General features: G+C 27.0%; 2 protein-coding genes across 3 annotated transcripts in view; both read right to left on the reverse strand.

Moving 5' to 3' along the window:
- Positions 1-19,076, reverse strand: part of LOC100209443 (protein CNPPD1) — a 37,585-nt gene extending 18,509 nt beyond the window's left edge. The window contains exons 1-3 of the mRNA XM_065799905.1: positions 18,919-19,076; positions 11,319-11,436; positions 10,503-10,584 (exon numbers count right to left, since the gene is read on the reverse strand). Of these exons, the coding sequence (XP_065655977.1) occupies positions 10,503-10,584; positions 11,319-11,436; positions 18,919-18,939 (221 nt within the window). The 5' untranslated portion in view covers positions 18,940-19,076. The remainder of the gene's footprint in view (positions 1-10,502; positions 10,585-11,318; positions 11,437-18,918) is intronic.
- Positions 1-24,202, reverse strand: part of LOC100209942 (sulfotransferase 1B1) — a 95,942-nt gene that overhangs the window by 50,117 nt on the left and 21,623 nt on the right. The window lies entirely within an intron of this gene.

Raw genomic sequence — 24,202 nt, forward strand, 5'->3', positions numbered from 1 at the left:
TAGTTGTAAAAGTTACGATGGTAGGCGGATTCAAATGATGAAGAAGAATGAGATAATAGTTTTAGAGAGATCAAACCATGATCAGAAACATTTAAAGGTGAATGTGGATAAACTAAGCACTGACTAGAATCAGAAACAAGACATAAATGGAGTAGAGAAGGTAAATGATTCTGATTGTCCGGAAAGCAAGTTGGATAACTGTGTTAGAGATTGAGAAAGGCAAAAGTTGTGAGCCTTAGTGCCTACAGAGTCACTGACACTAGAGCCAAGCCATTCAGTGTGATGAACATTAAAGTCACCAACAACAACAATATGGGCTGAAGGATAAAGAGAAGCTTGGTAAATTTCATCAAAAATAGCATCAAAAAGAGTGCAGTCTTAAAATGAAGGAGAGCAATATTGAACAAAGAGAAAGGTGATTGAGTAAATTGGTGCTAAAAAAGTACATAAAAGAATAGTCTGTGGATTCAAACCTAGTTTCCGAACAAATGGGTGAACTCTTATGAATGTAAATGCCCAGGCCAAGCATGTGACTATTGCAGTCTTTATGAATTATAGGCAGATAACCATCAACACTAAGATCACAAGATGAGACAGCTGAACCCAAATTAGTCTCACAAAGAGCAAGTAGGTCTGGTGAACTTTGCAAGAGATAAGACTCAACAGAAAAAAAGTTTCTTCAAAGACTAAAAATATTAGTGAACGAGAGATTTAGAGAACTTAGTAATGGCGATGGTTTTTTGTGTTTTATAGTTTTTGGTACTAGATTAATCTTTTAAATTTGTTAAAGAACTTGACTCAAAGCACAGATAGCAATCAGTACACTATTTAATAGTCTAAGCAATTGCCTCATTAATAAACGTAAGCCATAACAAAGGTCCAAATATGGCCTCAACAATGCACACCAAAAGTACGAAGGACACCACTCATGAGCAACATGGCACTGTTATTACTCAATCACTGTTAGTACTCTGGAACTGTTGATGGAATTAGTCTCTCTGAGAGCTACCACAGAGTTTGGAAAATCTGACTTCCAGCCAGCCTCAGAACCATAGGAGATAATAGAATGAGTTGCCTAGTCATAAAAAGAGAGACACAAGCAAAACATATGCATTAAGTCAAGAAGTTCCAACATTCAATATAAAAAATACACCTTCGCTAGCCTAATTAATAAAGAAAGGCTGGTCAACAGATGTAATCTGTTTACCCCTTAAGTCTTTGCCTAGGAAGCTTTCTACAAGACAATAGTAGGATAGATTTAAAGTCTGCCCAAGATAAGTATTTTTATCAAGACACCACTACTAGTCTTTACTTAACCAAGAGCCCTAAGACTTAAGTGTAAAGTGAGAGTTGGCTTCTCTTAGCCTTTGCCTTAAAAAGGCAAATTTTTTCATTCAGCAATGCCGATCTAGAAGTGTTGACAAAAAATTGCCCAGCTTGTTTCTGTTTCATGGTAAATCCTTTGTACCAAATTTTTTTGCTGACCTAATGCCGACCTCTAACAGATTAAGATCAGCAAATTATTGCCAACCTCATTTATCCTAATTCTGAGGGGTGATACACATGATAAGGTTCTACATACATTTCTTATTTCTAAATTTGTAGCTTATGATATAAAAGGATTCAAGTCAACAAAGCAACACAAAAAAATAAGTTTAATAAAAAGGACATTTTGATCTTATTCAGATTTATTATTCTTCAAAAGCACTAGTCTGCCCTCACTCAGAATACTGTAACCCGCAGCTTCTTAAAGATAAACAGCAAATAGAAAATGTATTAAGAAGAGCATCAAAATATATCAAAGGCTTATATCATCTTCAATATGAGCAAAGATTGTTGTCACTAAATATGACAAGTGTGAAATATAAGATTAATTCTGGAGATCTAATTAACGCCTTAAAATGGTGCAACATTAATAAATGTGATCGAAGTCTATTTGAAATTGATAGCCACTTTAATATCATGGTCATGTATTCAAACTAAAAAAAATTCCTGCTGATTAAGTTTATGTATGAACTTTTTTTCTCTAAGAATAATTAATAAACATGACTCTCTTCCTATTGACATTGTAACCGCATAATCTCTGAAAAATTGAAGATGCTTCTAGACAATCATATCAAAAATTGAATGACTTCTCTATGACTGATTTACTGTCATTGTTAAATTTATATATAACCAGGTTGACAGCCAATTTAATTAATTAATAAAAACATCAATTATGTTAACAATAAAAAGTTTATAAACTTTCTATAAAAAACACTTTCTATAACTTTCTAAACTCTATTTTTTAACTGCCTTTTTTGCGATGTTTAGCCCAACATAAAAAGGTGTTATGATTTTATTAATAAGCTGTAAAGAAGATGTAATTGAAAACTATTAAGCTAAGTTAAATATTAAATAGAAAAAAATGAACTAAAAAATGCTTTTAGCTATCAGGTTGATGTATTAGCTATTAGGTTGTGCATTTTAGCTATTTAGTTGATGAATTTTAGCATTCGGTTGATCCATTATCCAACTTTTATACCAGCGCATATTTTATCAGCGAAAAGTACCATTTTGTCTTTTCTCTTTGTATTAAAATAACCTCTATTGTTTTAGAAAAATATGTGTTAAAAACCAGTCATAGGCACCATATTATGCTCTACCACTTCGAGAAAGGATAGAAAGCAACAGTCATTTTGCAATCTCAAACTTTTTGGCAAAGGGACAATCAGCAAAAAGTCAGTGTAAAGAGTGGTTTTCTTGTTTTAAATCAGTTGATACTAACTTGGAGAATAAGTCAGAAAAGGGTCGAACATCCAATTTTGATGATCATGCTCTTTTGGCAGGTATGAAAGAGGACAAGAACCTAACAACATGAATGCTGGCTGAAGACTTCAATGTCAATCAATCTGCAATCATTTGTCACCTCAAAAAGCTTGGAGAAGTATGGAAAAGTATGAAAAATTGGTCCCCCACAAGCTCTCTGACAACAAAGAGCAAACTTTTGGCCAAGTGACCAAGAGTCTTGTCACTTGGGATAAGTCATGGCTTCTCTTCAAAAATGTCAATAGAAAGAAGGCTTGCATTTTGCCAGGTGTTTCCCATAAAGGAATATTAAAACATGTCCACTGTAAAAAGGCTATGTGGTGTGTGTGGTGGGACAAAAGCAGAATCATCGATTGGGAGGTCACATGTAATTGTTTAAAGACACGGATGAACAACAACAATGGCAAATCCTGGACAAAAACAGTAAGAGACAGTTCAACATCAAAAGTGAGGTCTACCTGGCTCAGCTTGATCACCTTCACGCTGCAATTAAGGCAAAAATATTGAACACCACGCTGTCAAACTTATAGCCAATAAATGCTGGGATCTGCTACCACATCCGCTATATTCAGACCGAAGCACATACGAACTATCACGTAAACCGCTCTTTGAAAAACTGACAAAAGATTTACAATGATTTGTATGACTTGGTAGCCTATGTAAAAGTGTAGATCGCCTCTAAAAATTGTATCTTCTTTGCTCATCAGATGTCTGCCAAACAAATAGGAAGCAGTAATTGAGTAGACTCTTTTCCAAAAAGGCACTCTTTAACCTTCGAAAATTTTCTGAGACAATCAACAATTTGTATTGAGCCAGCTTGGAGCGACCCTGTATGAAAGTATTTATGAAAATCACAAGCATTGAGTAAACAAAAGAAAAAATTAATGAAATACATAGTTGAACGTTTAATTAGGTATAAATAATGCTAACATGCTATGAACTAGATAAAACTTTAAGAGAATAAACAAAAAATAGATAATAGTTATAACAGTACATACTAATGTTATTAAATGAACAAATAAAGATTAAAGATCAAAAAATTAAATCAAATGAAAAGATATAAGGATTTTACAATTTTTACTTAACTAATTGGACTTTTAATCAATTAATAAGATGTCCTTAGTTGACTAAATCGACTACTCAATTTTTTAAAGTTGACTAATTTCAACTTTCAACTAGTCAACTTTTAGTCGAAGTTGATAACAATACTATTTGCCATATTCTCCCATTTGCGCAATTTAATTTTTGTTCTCTAGGATAATATGCTGAAAAGACTGGAGAGGCTGTTTACAGTGCCTTTAACCGAGCTGGTCTTGATAATAAGCAAAGGATTTGGCATACAGATTATTGTAAACAATTGAAATATGCCATTGCCACTTTTTGCATAGATAAGATGTAAACTTTACAATATGTAAGTAGTTGAGTTACTTTTATTGCATTTATTGTTTTTTTTTCCTTGTTATTTTTCCTTTGTATTATTACTATAAGGGGCTCTGGTGTATAAGAAGTTTAAAGTTATTGTAGGTTATATTATAATACTTTAAAGAGAATAATAAAGGATGTTGATTTTTAAAAAAATAATCGAAGGGGTATTATCTTTTCAGGTAACTTTATCACTTTAAGGAGGTGAATTGGGTTTAAAAATTATTTTATTTTTGTTGGTATTTCTAATCTACTTTAGATTTATCCAATAAAAAAATAACATACTTAAGCAGCATTTATCTTTAAAATGAAAAAAATCAGAGGTGGAAAGAAGTCAAACCTAGCAGTTTGGATAGAGATCGGAACACCATGAAGTTCTGATCTCTATACTGTTATTTATTATCTTATTATGGTCATATAATTGTTTTGTAACCATAATATATTATTATACCATATTATCTTTTCTTTTTTTGTATATAAATTTATCTTTTCTTTTTTTGTATATAAAAATCTCTCCGTGTGTTTTTGAATGGTAGACATCTATTCACATTCAGATTTCTTATATCATTTAGGCCTGTCAGTGTGTTTTCGAAGTAAGACACACACATATGTACATAGTTTTTAACCTTCAATTAAAGAACTTAGTGATAAAAATACTTATGTCACAAAGTAAATGTTTTGAGAAAATCTACTCTAATCAGAGATATAACACCTTAAAAAATGAATTTAAAATTTCTGATCAAAATAGATTTCTTCAAAACATTTAAATTGTGACTTAAGCACTTCAATTTGGCCATGATGTCTACAGATTGTTCACATAGCCTTAATTGTTTTGGTAACGTTCATCACATAGCCCTAATTGTTTTGTTACTGTTCATCAACTTTCTATTCTTGTATGTTTTTTGACCTACTTTTTGACATCTTTTAGACTTTTGTAATTTTGGATACCTGTTGCTTTTTAATATTTGGCTCAGTGCGCTTAGTTTTATCCGCCCAACTTCCTTTTGGTCAATATGTTATTTAGATCAAAAAGGAGGGGGCTGATGAACTAAGTAAACCATGTAATGGAATTATTAAAAATAATTGCATAACAATTATTAATAATTGTTTACATATATTTCACCAATAGCATAATAGATTAAAAGGGAGGGTGCGGGTAGAAAAACAAAAACAAATTGAGAAACATTGGGATTCGAACCACCGATATTCCATGTATAGAGTTAACGCCTTATCCAAAAATGTGTTTACTAATGAGCATATAATAAAATATACAATATAATAAAACAAGTTATACTTGTTTGATTATATTGTATGTTTTATTATTTAATAAAAATATGTAACATTAATGTTTTCATATATGGACAATATATACTTGTTATATTAAAATTATACAAATATATTTTACAAAAAAAATATATTTTTCTTCATTAAAAACGAATAAAATATAGGAAAATCATTCTTTTTAATGTCGACTTGAAACTGTTTTTTATTTTGCTTTGCAAATAGTGTTGTTATCAACTTTGCTCTAATTTCATTGCTGAAAATAATACCACCCTAAAGTAATTAAAATAAAAACATAATTATTTAAACTATTATTTTTTTTTAATTTAACTTTATTTTAATTTCCTATTTTGTAAGTTTTGCTTTCTTTGTGTTTGAAACTTAGTTTATTTCTGCAATGCTTAATAATAAATACTGCAACATAATAAAACTTGCAAATGGCCGTGACCAATTATAATAGACTTAGCAATATTAAATACTGCTTTCCATAAACGTCCTGGTAAAATTAACAAACAATTAACAATAAGAGCAATAAAAAAAGGAAAATATTGAAGAAAAAAAAATCATTAAAAAATATAAAAACGAAATATTAAAATACGAAATATTAAAATACTAAATATTAAAAACAAGCATTATAAAAATAAAGTATTAAAAAATTAATAAAACTTTGTGTTTTATAATGAGTTTTAATGAGCTTTTTGAACAAGCTGTAATTGTCAATTGATCAAACTGAAATTGGAAAGTCGTATATTTTTGCACCCATAAAATAAAGTCCTATTCTTCCAAATATTAATTTGACTTTTGGGAGCTTTATCAAGCAACTTTGGTTTCTTGTGTTAACATTATGAATATTTACAATAAAGTAGTTATTAAAATTAGAAAAACCGATTTAACAATACACTGCCTAGTTATTAAGCAAGACCTAGCTGTTATAATGTTTACAATAGATGGTTAAGGTTTTGCGCAAACTTTTCCTTTATTAATAATGTTATTTGCCCTTGTATCAACTAATTTTAAAAAAGATACTTGTGTTTTGGTCGTGACTAAGTTGATCAAACTGTTTAGTGTTAATAGGCGCAAAACCATCATTTGGTAAATTCTTAAGCTTGCACCTCTTATTAAATATGGTATTAATTTTGAAAACAACTTTAATCTATAACTTGAATTTTTTTAATCGAGTGCAAAAGAAGTCATTTAAAGTTAGTGATTGGTTTAGTATGCATCCAAAATAAGAGTAGATTTTTGTAAAACTAATGATTTTGTCATGGTATGATAATTCAATGGTCCTAGTCAGAGTCACTTAGATGTACCGAAAAGCATGCATTCAGTTTTTCTTTTTTTCATATTAATTATTAATTCATTTTTCAGAAATAGTTATCAATATTAATTAATTCATCTTTAAGCACCTTTTCAATCACATTGATATCTTTTCCAGAAAAAATACACAATAGTGTCATCAGCGTACATAATAACATTACTATTAGTTAAACAATCGCAAAAGTCATTAAAATAAATAATAAATATCAATGGGCCAAATATGGATCCTTCAGGAATGCCTGAATTTGATTTGAAATTATGAAATCTATCATTTCTATTAATTTTGACAACCTGTTCTCAATTGAAAAGATAGTCTTCGAACCACTCTGATTTTGATACACTGTAGGTTGACAGCTTAATCAATAGTACACTATGGGAAATAGTGTCAAATGCTTTGCTTAACTCAATAAAGATAGCTCCAGTAAGATAAACCTTGTCTGTTTCTTTTCTAATATTGTCGGTAAGTAGAGTTGATGTAAGTTAGGTTGACCCATTTTTACAATATCCAAATTGTTTATCATTAAGTAAAAGGTTGTATTTCAGATAAGATATTAATTTAGAATGAATGGCTCTTTTTAAAACTTTTGACAATGCTGGTAATATAGAAATAGGTCTATAATTTTCAGGGTCATTTATTGAGTCAGATTTGTATATAGGAGCAATTTCAGCAGATTTCCATATAGGAGGCATTGTTGAAGAGCTTATCGACAAGTTAATAATATATGTAACCTGTTTTGAAATCTTTTCAGCATAGTCGCTTAGAAGCCATGGGTGTAACTCATCGGGACCTGCTGCTTTTTTATTGATCAATGACTTTATTTGTTTTTCAACAAATATTCAGGGAACATACGTAAAATTAAACTTGTTTACTGTTCTGATACTATGGAGTTTTGTCTTTTTCCAAACAAGGTTATGAAACTTGTAGGTTGAATTTTTTAACTTGCACACTACATTACAAAAGAAATCTGCAAACATAGTTGCGGAATATTTTTAGTTGAAATAAAGCTGCGCTTGGTTGATTTAGTTGGAAAATTTTTCCAGAAGTATTATACATGTATCTCCTGGAAAGGCTTGCATTGACAAAAACAAAAATTTAAGCAAGTTTTTGTAGCTAACTGAAATTTTAAGAATTATAAGTTTCCATAAAATATTTTGCTTTTTATTCTATTTTAACTTTAACGAATGCTATATTATCTTTTACATCACTTTTTTTAAACCCCCCATATTTCAAAAGGATCACAACACTTTGTTATTTTTTCCTCAAATTTTTTTTCGTAGAATCGTTTACAATGATAAAAAAAATTTTTTATTGAGCTATATGTTTCTTTTAAATTTGCTTGCCATATTTTTTTCTTGCTGCCCACAAGAAGGATCCTTGAGTTGAATAAAACCTTGTTTTTCAGAAAATCAAGATATATGGAAACTATTGTTGAGAATTTTTCCAATTTCATAAATTTCTCCATATTCAATACATTTATCATTTATTTACCAAAGAAATTACACAAAAATATTTATTACAAGATTATTGTTTTATTATTATTTATTTACCAGAAATTACACAAAACACTAAAATTCTCAACACCATTCTTTAAGATAACAGAAAAAGTATAGTACTGGATTTAAAAAAAAATCAACACTTTTGCTTACTTTTAATATATATCAGTATTTAGTTCAAATGTAATTACCAATATTATGTTAAAACACTTTTATTTTATTTTCTTATTATGTTATTTTTTTTATTGTTAATTTGAATATGTTATATGATTAAAACAGAATTGTTTTTTCTAAAATACAAACCTTTGTTTGCTTTACTATATATCAAAACTTGGTGTTGTCAAACCCTTTCTATAGTAGAGGGGGAAACCTTTCTAGAGTAGAGGAACACAAACCATTCTAGTGGAGAGAGGCAAAAATCTTTCTAGAGTAGAGGAACAAAATCCTTTCTAGAGGAGAGAGGGCAAAGTTGCAAAAAACCTTTTTAGAAAAAAAGGTAGGAAAAGAGGAGGAGGAGAGGAGAGGGAAAGTTTAAAAAAACTAACAAAACAATTTGTTTATTAATGATTTGAAATAAATAATTTGCAATAAAATTAGTTACTAAATTCAAAAAAGACATTTTTAAAACTTAAAATCATGTTTTTAAACTGCATTAAAAAATAATTTTTTATTATTAATTCATTTTTATTTAAAATAAAAAGGTGGTTAGTAGGGGTGGAGAAAAAATATGCAAAAGACATCCTATGCCTTTTGCATATTTTTATTTCCAGTTCTATTATTTTATATGTCCTCAACCAGTTCTATGATTTTATGTCCTTTAGTGACTAGCACTAAATAACACTAAACTAACATTTCATTAAAAAGTTTTAAAAATTGTTTTTATGTCTTTGTTATTAAATTTATTTTTTAAAAATTCTGAAAAAAATTAATTTTATTAGTAAATAATTTGATCAAGTATTAAAGAGAATCATAAGTTTTTGTAATAAGATAAAGATATAAACATAGGTAAAAACAAAAATTTTCCCCAGAGATTTTCGGTAACAGTCTCTTAAAAATCAATATTTTAAATCAACATTATGAATAAAATTAAATCAACATTATGAATAAAATTAAATAAACAAGGCATCTCTTGAGGCTTTCAATTCTCCTGAGTGCTATTTTTAAATTCTTTTAGCAAAAATTTATTAGGGCTCCAAGCTATCAATATATATTTAAAAGTAACTTCATTTTTATACCAGATTATCACTGTCATTAATCATTTGAAAATGATCAGAAACAGCATTAATTCAAATAATAATATCTCAAGAACTGATGTGTATTTTTAGTTAAAATTTTTGCAGTTATCAATTATTTATAATAGACTGCATAAAAGAATTAAAAAAATTAAATTCTGAAAATTGATAATTATATTTGTTTTTAAAATTTCATTACTTGATGTAAAGACATTAAATTTTATTTTATTTTTATGATTTATGAATTTAATATATATATATATATATATATATATATATATATATATATATATATATATATATATATATATATATATATATATATATATATATATATATATATATATATATAGTTTCACTTAGATATAAATAAAACTAATGATAAAATAATAAACTATTTGAAATATTGTAAGATTAAAAAAATAATACTTGCATTTCTTAGCTTCATTTAAATAGAAAAAATCATGATATGTTGACCTTGGATGGCTTGGACTCCTAATACCTCGAGGTCTTTCTGTGGATGAGAGCCCTGCAGGACTGGCACAAAACTGCTAAGATCAACTTTTTATACTGCTAAGATCAACTAATTATATTTTATTAATTACTTATTATAATTAGATTGTTTTAAAATTAAACATAATTTTAAAATTAAACTTGATTACCATATGGTACTTTAAAATACGCTAATAACATAACTTATTTTTTATTTTTAACTATAAAAGGCGAGTTACATAGATGCTACACTTTTCTGTTACAAAGCTAGCTTTTTTAATTTTAGTTTTTAATCGTGTATCAGTAAACAATATTGAAATATATAAATTGGCTTATTTAAAATCATTTAAATATAAAATAAAAGTAAAAATAAAACTTGATAAGTAAAATAAAACTAATTAAAAAAAAAACCCTCTAAAAATAACATTTAGTAAGAATATTCTTATAGGAATTTACCGTGTCAGAGAACTAGCATATCTGTGAGTTAATTTTCTTCGAGGACATGTTGAAATATCTAAAACCATTGATACTGCAACATCTAATTAATCAAATTAAAATTTTATGAACTTTAGTTTACAGAAAAAGTCAACAAAAAAGTTGAAATAAAATAAAAACATAATTATATTTCTTTAAGATGAACTCATTAATACAGATTATTATTTTTAAGAATTTCTTTATAACTTTTTAAGATCGAAAACCAAGTCAATGCCTCTGATTAACAACATCACATTTCATCCACAAATATGGTGATTGCTATCATCAATCACCATATTTGTGGATGAAATAGAACATCAGCTAAAAACACATAATTTATTCTTATTGGTTGGAATTAGACCATCATCATCATAGCTAAAAATAAAATTATCAACAAATAAATTTAAGATTATCAATCAAGTCAAGAACTTTGGTGATTTCAGGTCACTGTAGTCACCGAGTTGTAAATTTGCATAATTTTTTCTGTGTGGCAGTTGACTGGAGTGCAAATAAAAATGAGCAAGTGTTAACATAAACATTTTCAGAAATAAACTTGGCAAATTCTTTTCTATTTGTAAAACAACAGGTTTTCTTAATAACATTTCTTACCTCCAATCTACCATACTAGATTACTTAATTTCTTTGTTTCACAGTTTTTCTGTTGCGGATTAAAAGCATAGAAATAAATCATGCTTTTTATGTCATTCAATATTGTTCAAAGTTGAAATAAAAATTGGTTTATATTATATATATATTGTAATTAAAAATATGTTATTTTTATTTAAAAAATACACAAACCAGTCAATGGCAAAGATGAAGAATCACAAAAGTCATTTTCTTTACCACAATACAAGCTTCTTTGAAGTCGATATGTAAATTCATCAGCACATCCCCAGGTAAAATAAGGACATTTTTTCTGTAATTAAGTAAAATCTTAATCAAATAATTAAAATAATCAATTGCAATTAGAAATTAAAAAAGTAAATGATTGCAACTAAAGACTAGTTATGATTAGTAGACAACTTTTAAAATATAAAAAAAAATATTTTAGTAATATTTTAACTTTAATATGTGTAATAGACAACTTTCTATTCATACATGATGAACCCTAATGAAAAAAGAAATACTTCATTGGCTAAGAGGCTGTTTTAAGAGCATTTATTACAGGGATTCATAAAGTGTCACAAATATACTCTTTTATTTAAAATTATTTTCATCACCTGTAAAGAAAATCTTCAGTCTAACAACAAATAGTCACAACAAAAAAAAAAAAAAGAAAAAAAAAGAAGGTACCATTTTTATTTATACAAAAATTTTTGTCAGCTTGAATAACAGTAATTTGTACAACAGCATCACAAAAAAGTATGTAACATTTAGTTTGTAATCTTAATTATAACAATTAGTTTGTAATCTTAAGTAACATTAAGTTTGTAATCTTTCTTTATATACAGTCATGTGACAGTTTATTATGGCTACCACCAATTTTTTTCATACACAAGTTTTGAAGTCAACGATTTTTTTTTCTTTCTTGTGATTTAAGTACTCCAAAAATTTATTTTTATAAAAGAAATTTTATAGACGAATAAAAAGTATTTAACAAACTGATAATAAGTTTTAATATATACAAATTATTACAAACATTTTTCATATCAATATTTGGGTCTCGCTTTTGCTTTTATAATAGCTAGAACTGTTTTTGGAATAAAAGCACTTGAAGTACCCCACCCTGCATGAAGATTTTCCTTTCATCTGATAACAGAGACTGACTTTCATCGGATCAACACAGAGGTTTTACATATTGCTGATCGGATCAATACAGAGGTAAGATGTTTAATAGTTTTAACTATTAATCTCTTTAACACTTTTTAACTATTTTCTTGTTAACGCACTATTTTCTTGTTAAAACACTATTTTCTTGTTGACACATTATTTCTTCATTAACACACTACTTTCTTGTTAACACACTACTTTCTTGTTAACACACTATTTTCTTGTTAACACACTACTTTCTTGTTAACACACTATTTTCTTGTTAACACACTATTTTCTAAGACAATCTTGATATCTTTTCACCACAGGGTATTAGGATTTTTTGTCGTGAAAAACCTTTATTTCCCTTAGATCTAAAATAAAACAATAAATTTCAGTGTCGTTTTATTTTAGATATAATTTGTTGTAATTAATATAAAAAATGTGATTATATTTTAAAATATTCAAAAACATTGGTTTAATCTGCAACTTTAGAATCTTCAAAGCTTGTGTATTTTGTTATTTTCTTTAAAATAAAATAAAATTGAACTAAATAAACTAGATTAACTCAATAAACATTTTTAAATCTAATAAATTCTAAACAATAAGTTAATAAAACAAATAAATACTAAATAAATTCTACTAAGCAATTAACTTTTTTTATTTTAAGAAAAAATGCTATAAAGAAACCATAAAACTTTCTAATTTATTTCTTTGGTATGTAAGCTTTCAATACAGTATTATTTTAATAAGACAAAATATTTCTTTTAACGTATTTTTACATAAAAATATGTGTTCCTAGTAATTACTTTAAAAAATAAAATGACATATCTCTTAGATTATTCTTGCTTGAGTAAATCAGAGATACTTTTGTTTAGCGTATATATGTATTATATATATATATATATATATATATATATATATATATATATATATATATATATATATATATATATATATATATATATATATATGTATATTCTGAATGTTTTTAACAATATAAACAATGTTTTAATTTTATTTTTTTTAATAAAATGTTTTTATTTTTGTTTTTTTTAACTGTAAATCATGCGCGGAGTGTTGCTACATCGACTATCTTATAGCCTGACTCGCAAGGGAGTGCTGCTACATCGACTGACAAATAGCCTGACTCGCAAGGGAGTGCTGCTACATCGACTGACAAATAGCCTGACTCGCAAGGGAGTGCTGATTTATCGACTGAGGGTTTGGTTGGGGCAGGCAGTCTATCATTATTAAAAAAAAAAAATTCCGGTCTTGCATTTTAATTTTTACTTTTTGTCAACAAAATATGGAAAAAACTTTCGGACAACATCTAAGGGTTCTATATATATATATATATATATATATATATATATATATATATATATATATATATATATATATATATATATATATATATATATATATATATATATATATATATATATATATATATAGATTGTTGCATTTGGGAGTACGGAAGGAAAAAAATGATTATTATGCCAACAAATACGTCAGTTTTAATTACTTTTGACTTTCGTCCAACATCTCCATGCTGTCAGAAAGTAAAAACCATTAATTTAATTACAAATTCATTGTTTTTTAAAAAAACCGCAAAAACGCAAATTTAATTGACCAGAATGTTTTTAAAAACATTTTGAATGTTTTTAAATCTTTCTGAATGTTTTTAATAATATAAACAATGTTTTTATTTTTATTTTCTTTACTGTAAATCATGCACAGTGTTGCAACATTGACTATCTTATAGCTTGACTCGCAACGAAGTGCTGCTACATTGACTGACAAATAGCCTGACTTGCAACAGAGTGCTGCTATATCGACTGACAAATAGTCTGACTCACAATGGAGTGCTGCTACATCGACTGAGGGTTTGGTTGGGGCAGGCAGTGTATCAAGTAATAAAAAAAAAATTCCGGTCTTGCATTTTAATTTTTAGTTTTTGTCAACAAAATAGGGAAAAACTTTTTGACAACCAGTTAGGGGTTATATATATATATATATATATATATATATATATATATATATATATATATATATATATATATATATATATATATATATATATATATATATATATATATACATATATATATATACATATATATATATACAGAAAAGTTTTTTCCATTAACTGTAATTTTAAGGAGAATGCTAATAAACCAGACCGGAAAAGGTTTGAAAACTTGAATAAAGTTCTTCAAAAATGATAGATTGCTTGCCCAAACCAAACCCTCACTCAATGTAGGAGTACTTCCTTGTAGCAGTAGGCTATAACATAATCAATGTAGCAGCACTCCCTTGTAGCAGTAGACTATAACATAGTCGATGAAGCAACACTACACTCATGTTTTACAATAAAAAAGCAACACTCCTCACATGTTTTATCTATTTGTCAGTCAATGTAACACTCCTCGCAAATTTTAAAAATATTATAAAACAATAAAAAAACAAAATTAAAAAAAAATTTTCTAGTCATTATTGTTTGTTTTTTTTTAAACTAGAAAACTTAATGCACTTCCGCATTATTTTAATTCTTTTAACTTTTAAATAACATTAAAATGTCACTTAATTGTTGATGTCATTTAAATATTGTTAAAAAAGACTTTCTTTTTTTTACCATAAGTTTCTTTTGACAATGATTAGGGTGAGACTTTTGACTAGGATTAGGGTGGTCCTTAAAACAACTTTTTTTTAAACGTTTGCTCCCACCCTCTAAATGTGTTATATATAATAAAATATTCCTAGAATTAAAAAATTTTTGAAAAAAAAGAAATTTTTAGGGGTAGCTCAAGACCTTTAAACATCAGACAGGTCTCTATAATTATCAAAACAAAAGTTCTCTAAAAGTATATTATGTTGGGTCTCAAAAGAAGTGAAATAATATAAAATTTTTAAAAATAACCATCATTTTATAAAAAAACATTGGGAGAAATAAAAAATTATAATAAAATTTTTTTGTGAAAATGCTTATTTTTAGCTTTTAGTTTAAAAATGTCATTTTCTACGCAGTGAATTCTAAAAAAAAAAATTTGCTTCTTTTGATACCCAACATGATATACTTTTGAAGAACTATTTTTTTGATAATTATTGGGAAACATCTGATGTTTGCCAAAAATCATCAATAATCATGCTACCCCTAAAATTATTTTCTTTTCAAAAATTTTTTGATTCTAGTATTATTTTTTTATAATAAACACATTTAGAGGATGGGAGTAACCATTTTAAAAAAAAGTTGTTTAAGGACCACCCTAATAAAGATATATATTTATATATATACTCATTTTTTTAAAGTTATTAAAATTTAAATTCTCCTAAATTCGTTTTTATTGATAAAAAAAACTTATATAAAATGCATTCAAAACAATGTATGAGGAGCCCATCTGCAGAACGCGCTAAGTCACAAAAATAAAAAAATTGAGTTAATTATATTTCTACATTCTAGATACTGAAATCTATAATCTATTTAAATATTAGATCTAATAAAAGACTCTAGGTCCTAAAAATATTTAGATAAAATATCACAACATTTTCAAAACACGCTAAGTCAAACAGGGTTACAGTTTCAAAACGTATTAAGTCCGCAGCGAATCAAATGATTTTTTAGCAACCAATAAAAGGAGTTTTTATTTTAAAATTAGCGCAGTTTTTGTTGGCACTTCAAGTTTATTTAATATTCACATAGATAAGAAATGACTGAAATTACTCAAGGTTTTATAGCTGTTGGAGAAAAAGCAAGCCGCTGGCTTACTAAGGGTTGCGCAAGGAAAAGAAAACAAGTTGAAAGGCAAGTAGTGTATTTTTATATTATGAATATTAAAAGTTTTATATAAACAGAATCATACAACTTTATCTTATATATATACAAGATAAATTTGTATGATTCGGTTTATATATATATATATATATATATATATATATATATATATATATATATATATATATATATATATATATATATATATATATATATATACATATATATATATATATATATATATATATATATATATATATATATATATATATATATATATTTATATATATACATATATATATGTATACATATATATGTATACATATATATATATATATATATATATATATATATATATATATATATATATATATATATATATATATATATATATATATATATATATATATATATATATATAAATCTTGGTTAAAACTTTATCAGAGCTTAAAAGTATTAAAACAGTATGGAAATTGAATGCAGAAAAGGAACCTAATCTACCAGTGACATGAATTTTTCCAAAAAATTTTTATAATCAACTTTAATTTAGGGTTTAGTTCTCCTAAATCAGATGCATGTTCATTTTGTGAAAGAATTCGAAACCAAATAAAGATTGAAATTATTTAGAAAGGAAGAACAGTTTAATTACTGATTTAGTTATTCATAAGCGTAGAGCAAATGCATGGTTTATATTAACTTAAAATATGTGGTTTTAAATTAAGCTCTTCATATATTGTTGAAAATTAAATATTTTATATTCATGTTTGTAACTATTTTCTTAGGCTTTAATATATTTTTAAACCATATTATAAATTAATATAAATGAAGGCTTAGTCTGAAAATACCATATAAATAATTTATCATTTAATATAAACAGATTCAATAGCATTTTATCTGAACTAAGTATAATTAAGTATGCAGAAATATGTCTTTTATGGAACCGATAATTGTGGTAAAATTCTATGCCATGATTGAGGTTAGATTTTTGTATAGGTAGTGTTTTGTACATTTATTTACTCTTATTACCATAAATGAGATTCAGAACTTATGATCATTCAAATTCAAATGAAGAAGAAATTCCGGAGTTTTAAAATAAATTATCATCATTTGACAAACATCCAAACATAACACATTACACATACTAGATTAAAGATGTATTAGGGGCCAGTTTAAATAAATTTATAACAAAATTTAATATTTTGCTATTAACAAATAAAAGTTAGTCATTAAACAAAAAAATTTAACAGCACTATTTAGTGTTAAAGATAGAGAATTTTGATATTTAAAGGTATTTTTATAACTCTATTATAATGCATGAATGATAAACATCAAAATTTTTCTTCACATTCCACTAAATAATATGCAGAGTAATGCCACTAATTGTATTTACATATATTTTTATTAATATCTTTAAACATATGTAACTTATGTTTTTTTTCAACATCTTAAAACATGTTAGTTTATATTTTTTATTTTCAACATCTTAAAACAGCTTATATTTTTAGAAATTTAAAAGAAAGAAATTAGTTTATTGATTAAGTATTCTTTAATTTTTTTTACATCTTGCAAAGATATACAAATAAGGTAATGTTAGTTTAGCCACTTACTAAATGTAATTGTTTTAAAGTTTTTTTATTAAAATTGCTTAGATGTTTAGAAAAGTCTCCATTTTTTATTCCTCATTATTTTACTTTTTCCAAACATAATATTAATATAATTAACATATTATAACATAACTTAACAAAAACATTAGTAACTGTATACTAAAAGCAAATTATTAGCTATTTGCTTTTATTTTCTTTAAAAGCAAATATTCATTTTTGCTTTTTTGTTTTTTTTTTGTTATTCACCTCTTCAAGGCCAAGAAGGCCACTACAGATGAGGAGGCTACTTAATAGTGGTTATAACCCTCTCTCAACTCTATAACTCCAAAACACAAACCTGACAAAAATGCCTGATAGCTAGAAGCCAATATAAATTTATAGGTTACTCTTATATCTATCCGAACAATTATGAACATTTAGATGAGAATTGACAAGTTATATTGACTTTAGCTTTTTAAAACTTTATTTTGATCACAGTTTCTGCAACAAATCAACATTTCGCAAATCAGTACTCAAAACATCATAATTTTTTGTAGAATTGTTTTATTTTGATCATTTTCAATTTTTAAATATAGAATTAAAGCTCTTTCTAATAATATATAAGAACCTAGAATTTGATTAATTTCAATTTATATACCTAGTATTATGTTTTCAAAAAACTTTGAATTCTTTCTCTTTTTTTTGCTTCATTCAACTCTCACGTAACATTTATCTATACTAAATCTTGAGGTCAAAACCCATCCATTCTTAAACAGGGTTAAATAAGATTTATCTTTTGTTTGTTTTGCTATTTTCACAGTTACTTTCTGACGTTATATAAGAATAAACTCTCCAGTGTATATACTGCTCTCTTTTATATTACCAATGTAGTATTTTTGTTGGAAAACAAATTATTATTGGTGTTGTTTCAACAAATCAACAAATCTTATGTACCTCAATTTAAATCCATCTTGGTAGATGTTCTTGTTAGGCAATCCTTTCTTTCTTTTTTAATAACCTAAGGAGTACCTCAGAAATGCTAAGGAACTTCTGAACTTCACAATTTAAGAAAAAAAAATGTTTTTCTTTACGACATAAATGCAAAATGATTGTTTGCAAATGCAAAATTTTTAGAACTGGGTGTTTTTACGATAATCCTATTCTGATTTTTGCTTTTTAAAAAAATTAAAAAAAAAAGCCGAAGTAAAAAAATAAAATAAACAGTAGGTAGATAATAAATATTTGTACGAAATAAGGGTGTGGTAAAAAGTGAAAATGATAATACGCTAACCTTTTCCCCAAAGAAATTCATTTTATCATGTATTGTTAAGGCTTGTTCCTTAATAAAAAAAATATTGGAAAATGATTTACAATGATGACTATTAAAATATGTTAAACAATGCGCGTTCGTTGCTTTTACTGTAAATACGCGACTCTACTAATTTTAGCGTTTTTATATTTAAAAAATTGATGACCACTCGGTGGTTGTTGCTAGGGCTGGTTGATTGGTTTCATTTAAAACAAGAGCCGTATGAATGCAAACCTTCCCCACTATTTTTAAAATGTTTTTTTTTTAATAAGTAGTGATCTACCGAAACCAAAGTAAATAGTACTAAATATACGATAAAGACTTCTCGTTTGACTACACAGTGCAGAATATGTAATTCACTTAGGCACTTACTGAAACGCAGTGTATTCTATGTTGAACAAATTTAATATATTACAAAAATTTAAAATACAAATTAATGTAAATAATAACTTTCATTTATTTTTATATTTCAATTTAAACTTAATGTTTAAAAGTTGAATCTTTTGAACTTAACATTTGTCATTAGCTTTCAAAGTTTGAACTTTAAAGTTATGAAGAAGAAAAAAATTACTAATGAGTTATCGAGTAGTACTAATGAGTGAAGTTAATAATATTAATCACATGAAAAAGCTGTTTACTTTTACATTTAAAAATTAATTACTTTTGAAAACTACATTACATAATATAAAAGTTCCTCAAACTGTAATTTACATTTACCTATAAAAGAACTAATTAAAAAAATTATATTAAAAAGTAACTTGTATATGAAAGTAAATTACGTAAAAGTAATATGCTACCAAATGTAAATTGAATTAACAAATAAAATAATATTATTTAAGTCGGAATTTTTATTTCAACAGTAACAACAAATCTTTATTAAAAATAAATTATATGAAATAAAATTTAAATTACATAAGTTTACATTTTATATAATTTGCAAAGTAAATTAAAAGTAATTTATATATTTACTTACTTTAGTAAGTAAATAAGTTTACTTATATTTTACAACAATTTTGACAGGATCTTGTACAAAAGTAATGCAAAAAAGTAAAACTTTAAGGAACTAACATTTAGGTATTTCTTCTATTTTACAGGGAAGTAGGAAATTTTCAGGGAACATTTTTAAACTTTACGGTTTGAAAATATCAATAAATGGTTTCCGCCCATAATTAAAACCCTCTCTAGTTCCGGTCCATGATAGTTTTAGCTTTAATAACCATGCTCTGAATCAAACCGTCTCAAAAATATTCACTCTCTGGCCAACCATTCGAAAGGTCTGGAATTTAGACAAAGCTAAAATAAGGCATTCAGCAGAAAGCGCATATACCCATGGGAGACTAAGAAAGGGTAGATTATTTGAAAAGAAAATAATTGGCATAACTGTTAGTTCTTTTTTACAAGTTTTTTGCGTAAATGCAATTATTATTTAAAATTTAAGGAGAGAAAGTTTAAACCTGTCTTGAATTATGGGGGCTATAACACCATGCCCTGAAGTTTAAGGAGCCTCAAACTTTTTAAGAGGACGCTTTATTTTTGTAAAGATTTTTTGCCACTATGATACAAAAAAAGTCCACCTGCTCAAGAATATCCTTTGACTCTAAAATTCTTGGTTTAAACAACTACGGTTTATATGAGCATGAAAAATTTAGAACTTTTCACGCTAACATCTTTATCTGCGTGTAGTATCAGTGGCCTAGCTACCGCAAGGCCAGTATAAGCAAAATTTACGGTCCCACAAGCAACTGAACCAAGAGCCGCAAGGTTTAGGAGCCCAAAGATATATTTAAAGAGTTATTTTTTGTTTTTTTTAGAAAAGTTATTAGAGAAACTGAAATTGGACACCTTGGCCACGTATGTCTAATGACAAAATATAGTTTGCTACGCCGCTGTGTAATATACCTATTTCCCGAGCTGTAGCATAGAAACGATTTATAAGTAGATAAAGAAATAAAAATTGTGGTGATAAGAGCCTGGATACAAAAATACCCTAAAACATTTACCATCCCACCTCCAAATGTGAGGGTAACTAGCTGGTAGTTTTTATTAATTTTATTTTCTTACACTAAATTTAAGTTGACAGGTTTTAAAACTCATGCGCTAGTTTTTTTGTGTCCAAAATTTATGATTTTGAAAAGTTTACATCCTTGCCAAATAAAGTGGTTGTTTCAATCTTTTTCTAAACATTCTAATGTGATAAGCAAAAACATACTTAATTTTGGTACTTAAGTATGCTTTTGTTTATACCACAATATAATAAGTTTTAAGATGTAATAATAATGTAATTGTTAAAGACATCATTATATTATTGGTTATCCATAAAGTCTTTAAATGAGTTTAATGTGGTTTTTAAGAACACATTAAAAGGTTTTCAGAAAACCTCATTTGTACGTAACTACATAATAATATTATTAGTTAAAGAGGCTATTGGTAAATTAATTGTAATTGGTTTGTTGATAAAAGGAATCGTTGCATCTTCAAATTGTAAAACTTTTTTATATTGCAGTATAATACCACGCAACACCACTCGTATTTAAATCAATTTAAAATTAAATCGTGTATTTTGTTTAATTTATTTTTTCATGAATAATATTTTTTGTAACACCGTTATTTTTATATGTTTAAAAAATAAAATTATTCAAAATACTCTGTTTTAGTATGTTATATTAGAAAAAGATTTCTCTGTAAGTAAAGAGCCAATTAAACGCTCTTTGGTGTTTTAGCTACTTACATAATAATTTTTCAGATATAATTCTAAAAGTTACCGGCACCACCACAATAGTTTCTATCTTTACCGGTCAGATCTCACTGAGTGATGACAAATATACCAACTTATAAAAAAGTATAAACACCAGTTCTACCAGTCCTTATCCAATGGGCTTTGAGGTGGCTACCCATTATTACTAATCTCAAAACAAACAAAAAATACAATTTCTCATTTTGTGAAGGGTTCAACCTTCACAAAAAAAAATTTGATTGCTTTATAAGGTTGTATCTTTATACAGCAATCAAATTTGCCCTTATTTTATTCTCTAGAAAGGAGTGGAGTTCCAAAAAATTACAAAAGTTACTTAGAAGGGTCTTAGCGTCAGTTATAAATTCTTTTAAAAACCTACTGATCCTGATCTCGACATCAAAAACTAAGCTCAATTAAAAACAGTTTTATTGTTATAAGAACAAAAAATGATGGTTTGATGCCTTTTGTTCTTTTGTTTTAATGTATACTGTTTTTTAAAGGTTTTTATTTTGTTTTTGTTTTTGTGCTTTCCTCCATTTGAAAATTTCCTTCTAACAATAAGTTAAAGTTTTACTATCTTAGGGAGGTACAACACACCCACCCCTCAAGCTTGACCCAGAGGTTGCGCTCGATCTTATGTTTTTAAAGAAAAAAATAAACTTTTTATGTAAGCTAGTTAACTTGTCGTGAACTAACATATATAAAAAATATTATCCTTTTAACAATGTACCAAGTAGGACTAACATGTTTGATTTTCCCGAAATTTAATGTGAGCACGTACGTAAACTTAATTTTTATGACAAAAAAATCTTTGCGACAAAAATAAAAAAGGTATAAAAGTGAGCATAAAAAAATTTTAAAAGAATAAACTTGATAGCACCTGTTGTTTTCATAAAACTCTCATTACTTTCACGTAATTTCTTCCCTAATATTTTTGAAAATTAATACTATTTTTTAAAAGAATAACTAACAGTTGTGTAAAGGTCCTAATATATGACTCCTGCAACAACTATTGCATAACCTTGATCATACAATAATAATTGTGTTGGGATTGTAACTGTATAAACAGAAGGAGATCCCAGCTTTTCTTCCGGCCCATGTTTTTTGTCGATGGTCATACATACAAATGTTTTTGTAATGACTTGGTTTAGACATCCTTACGGACACTTAAACTGCTGCCATAAGCAGACAAATTGGAGTTTTAATTACAAAAAATAGTAATTATTGGAATAAAGTCATTTCTTTTTCACAGTTCTTTAAATATTAAAACTTAATAACTACATAAGTAGATGTCATAATATTATTTGTTCTTCATAAATGTTACTCAAGATTACCTTCTCATAAACAGTTGAATCATGCATAGCAGTGGTAAGTGATATTATTTGAAGAATATAATTTTTTTTTTTATATGTACATTTATTATACATGTACAACTTTTGTTTATATGTATATTAGGGATATATATATATATATATATATATATATATATATATATATATATATATATATATATATATATATATATATATATATATATATATATATATATATATATATTAGGATAATGACTTTTATACAACCTTGTTTCCCTGTATTATAATTTGATGAGCTTTCATTTAAGATTAAATAAAATATTACATTTAAGGCGATTTGATAAAAAAACTTCACGCATAAAATGATTTTAAGAATTTTATTTATTAGCTTTTTGGCCAAATCTTTGAAGTCACTGTAAGCCGATACATAATTGAACACAAGCAGTAGTCACATGCAAACAACATTATATAGGATCATCAAATGAACAAGGAAGTCAAATATTCACGATAATGTCATTAGAGAGTATAAATCTCAGTGGAAGGTTGTCCTTGTTGCGGCGGAGTCGTGCAGTTCTTGCATAACTTTGATGGCACGCTCGCAGCACTTTTTTTTATTTTTTTATTTTTTATAGGTGCCCCAAGTTTTGAAGTCCTTACAGTCTAATCACAGAGCATCGCGGATGCTTTAGACAATATTGATTGGAGATTCATCTGTTTTCAGTAGGTTTTCAAGCAATTGAGCGCTTTTGGGTAGTCATCCAGAGCTTCAAATAGTTCTTCAAAATCTTCAAACGCGTAACAATTGACTGCTAAACCAATGTTCAGCCCATGAGTAAGAAATGAATGAACAGATTTTACGCAACCTGATCAAGATTCCGGCATCAGAATAAACGCAAGAAGGGCTAGAATGGCACGAGAGTTCCAGCGTGCATTGCTGACGTCTGGGATCTGTTTGAACTTCACGAAAGGGATCTCATTCCTCTTAGTTTAGTGACGGAAGACACGAGTGAGGTGGTAGAGAAACTTCTTGTCATCTTTCCTGTTTCCTTAATCTCAGTTTTACCGTCGCTGAAGGCTGCTTTCAATTTATCGTAATTGCTCATCAAATCCTGCACAAAGAAATACTCAATGTTTGGTGATTTAGTCAACCCATTGAGCTCATTGTTCATGACACTGCAAAGAACGCGGTCTAGCACATGGTGCTGGAAACTGATGAACT

Source organism: Hydra vulgaris, chromosome 06 (assembly GCF_038396675.1).
Source record: "Hydra vulgaris chromosome 06, alternate assembly HydraT2T_AEP".
NCBI classification, from domain to species: Eukaryota; Metazoa; Cnidaria; class Hydrozoa; order Anthoathecata; family Hydridae; genus Hydra; species Hydra vulgaris.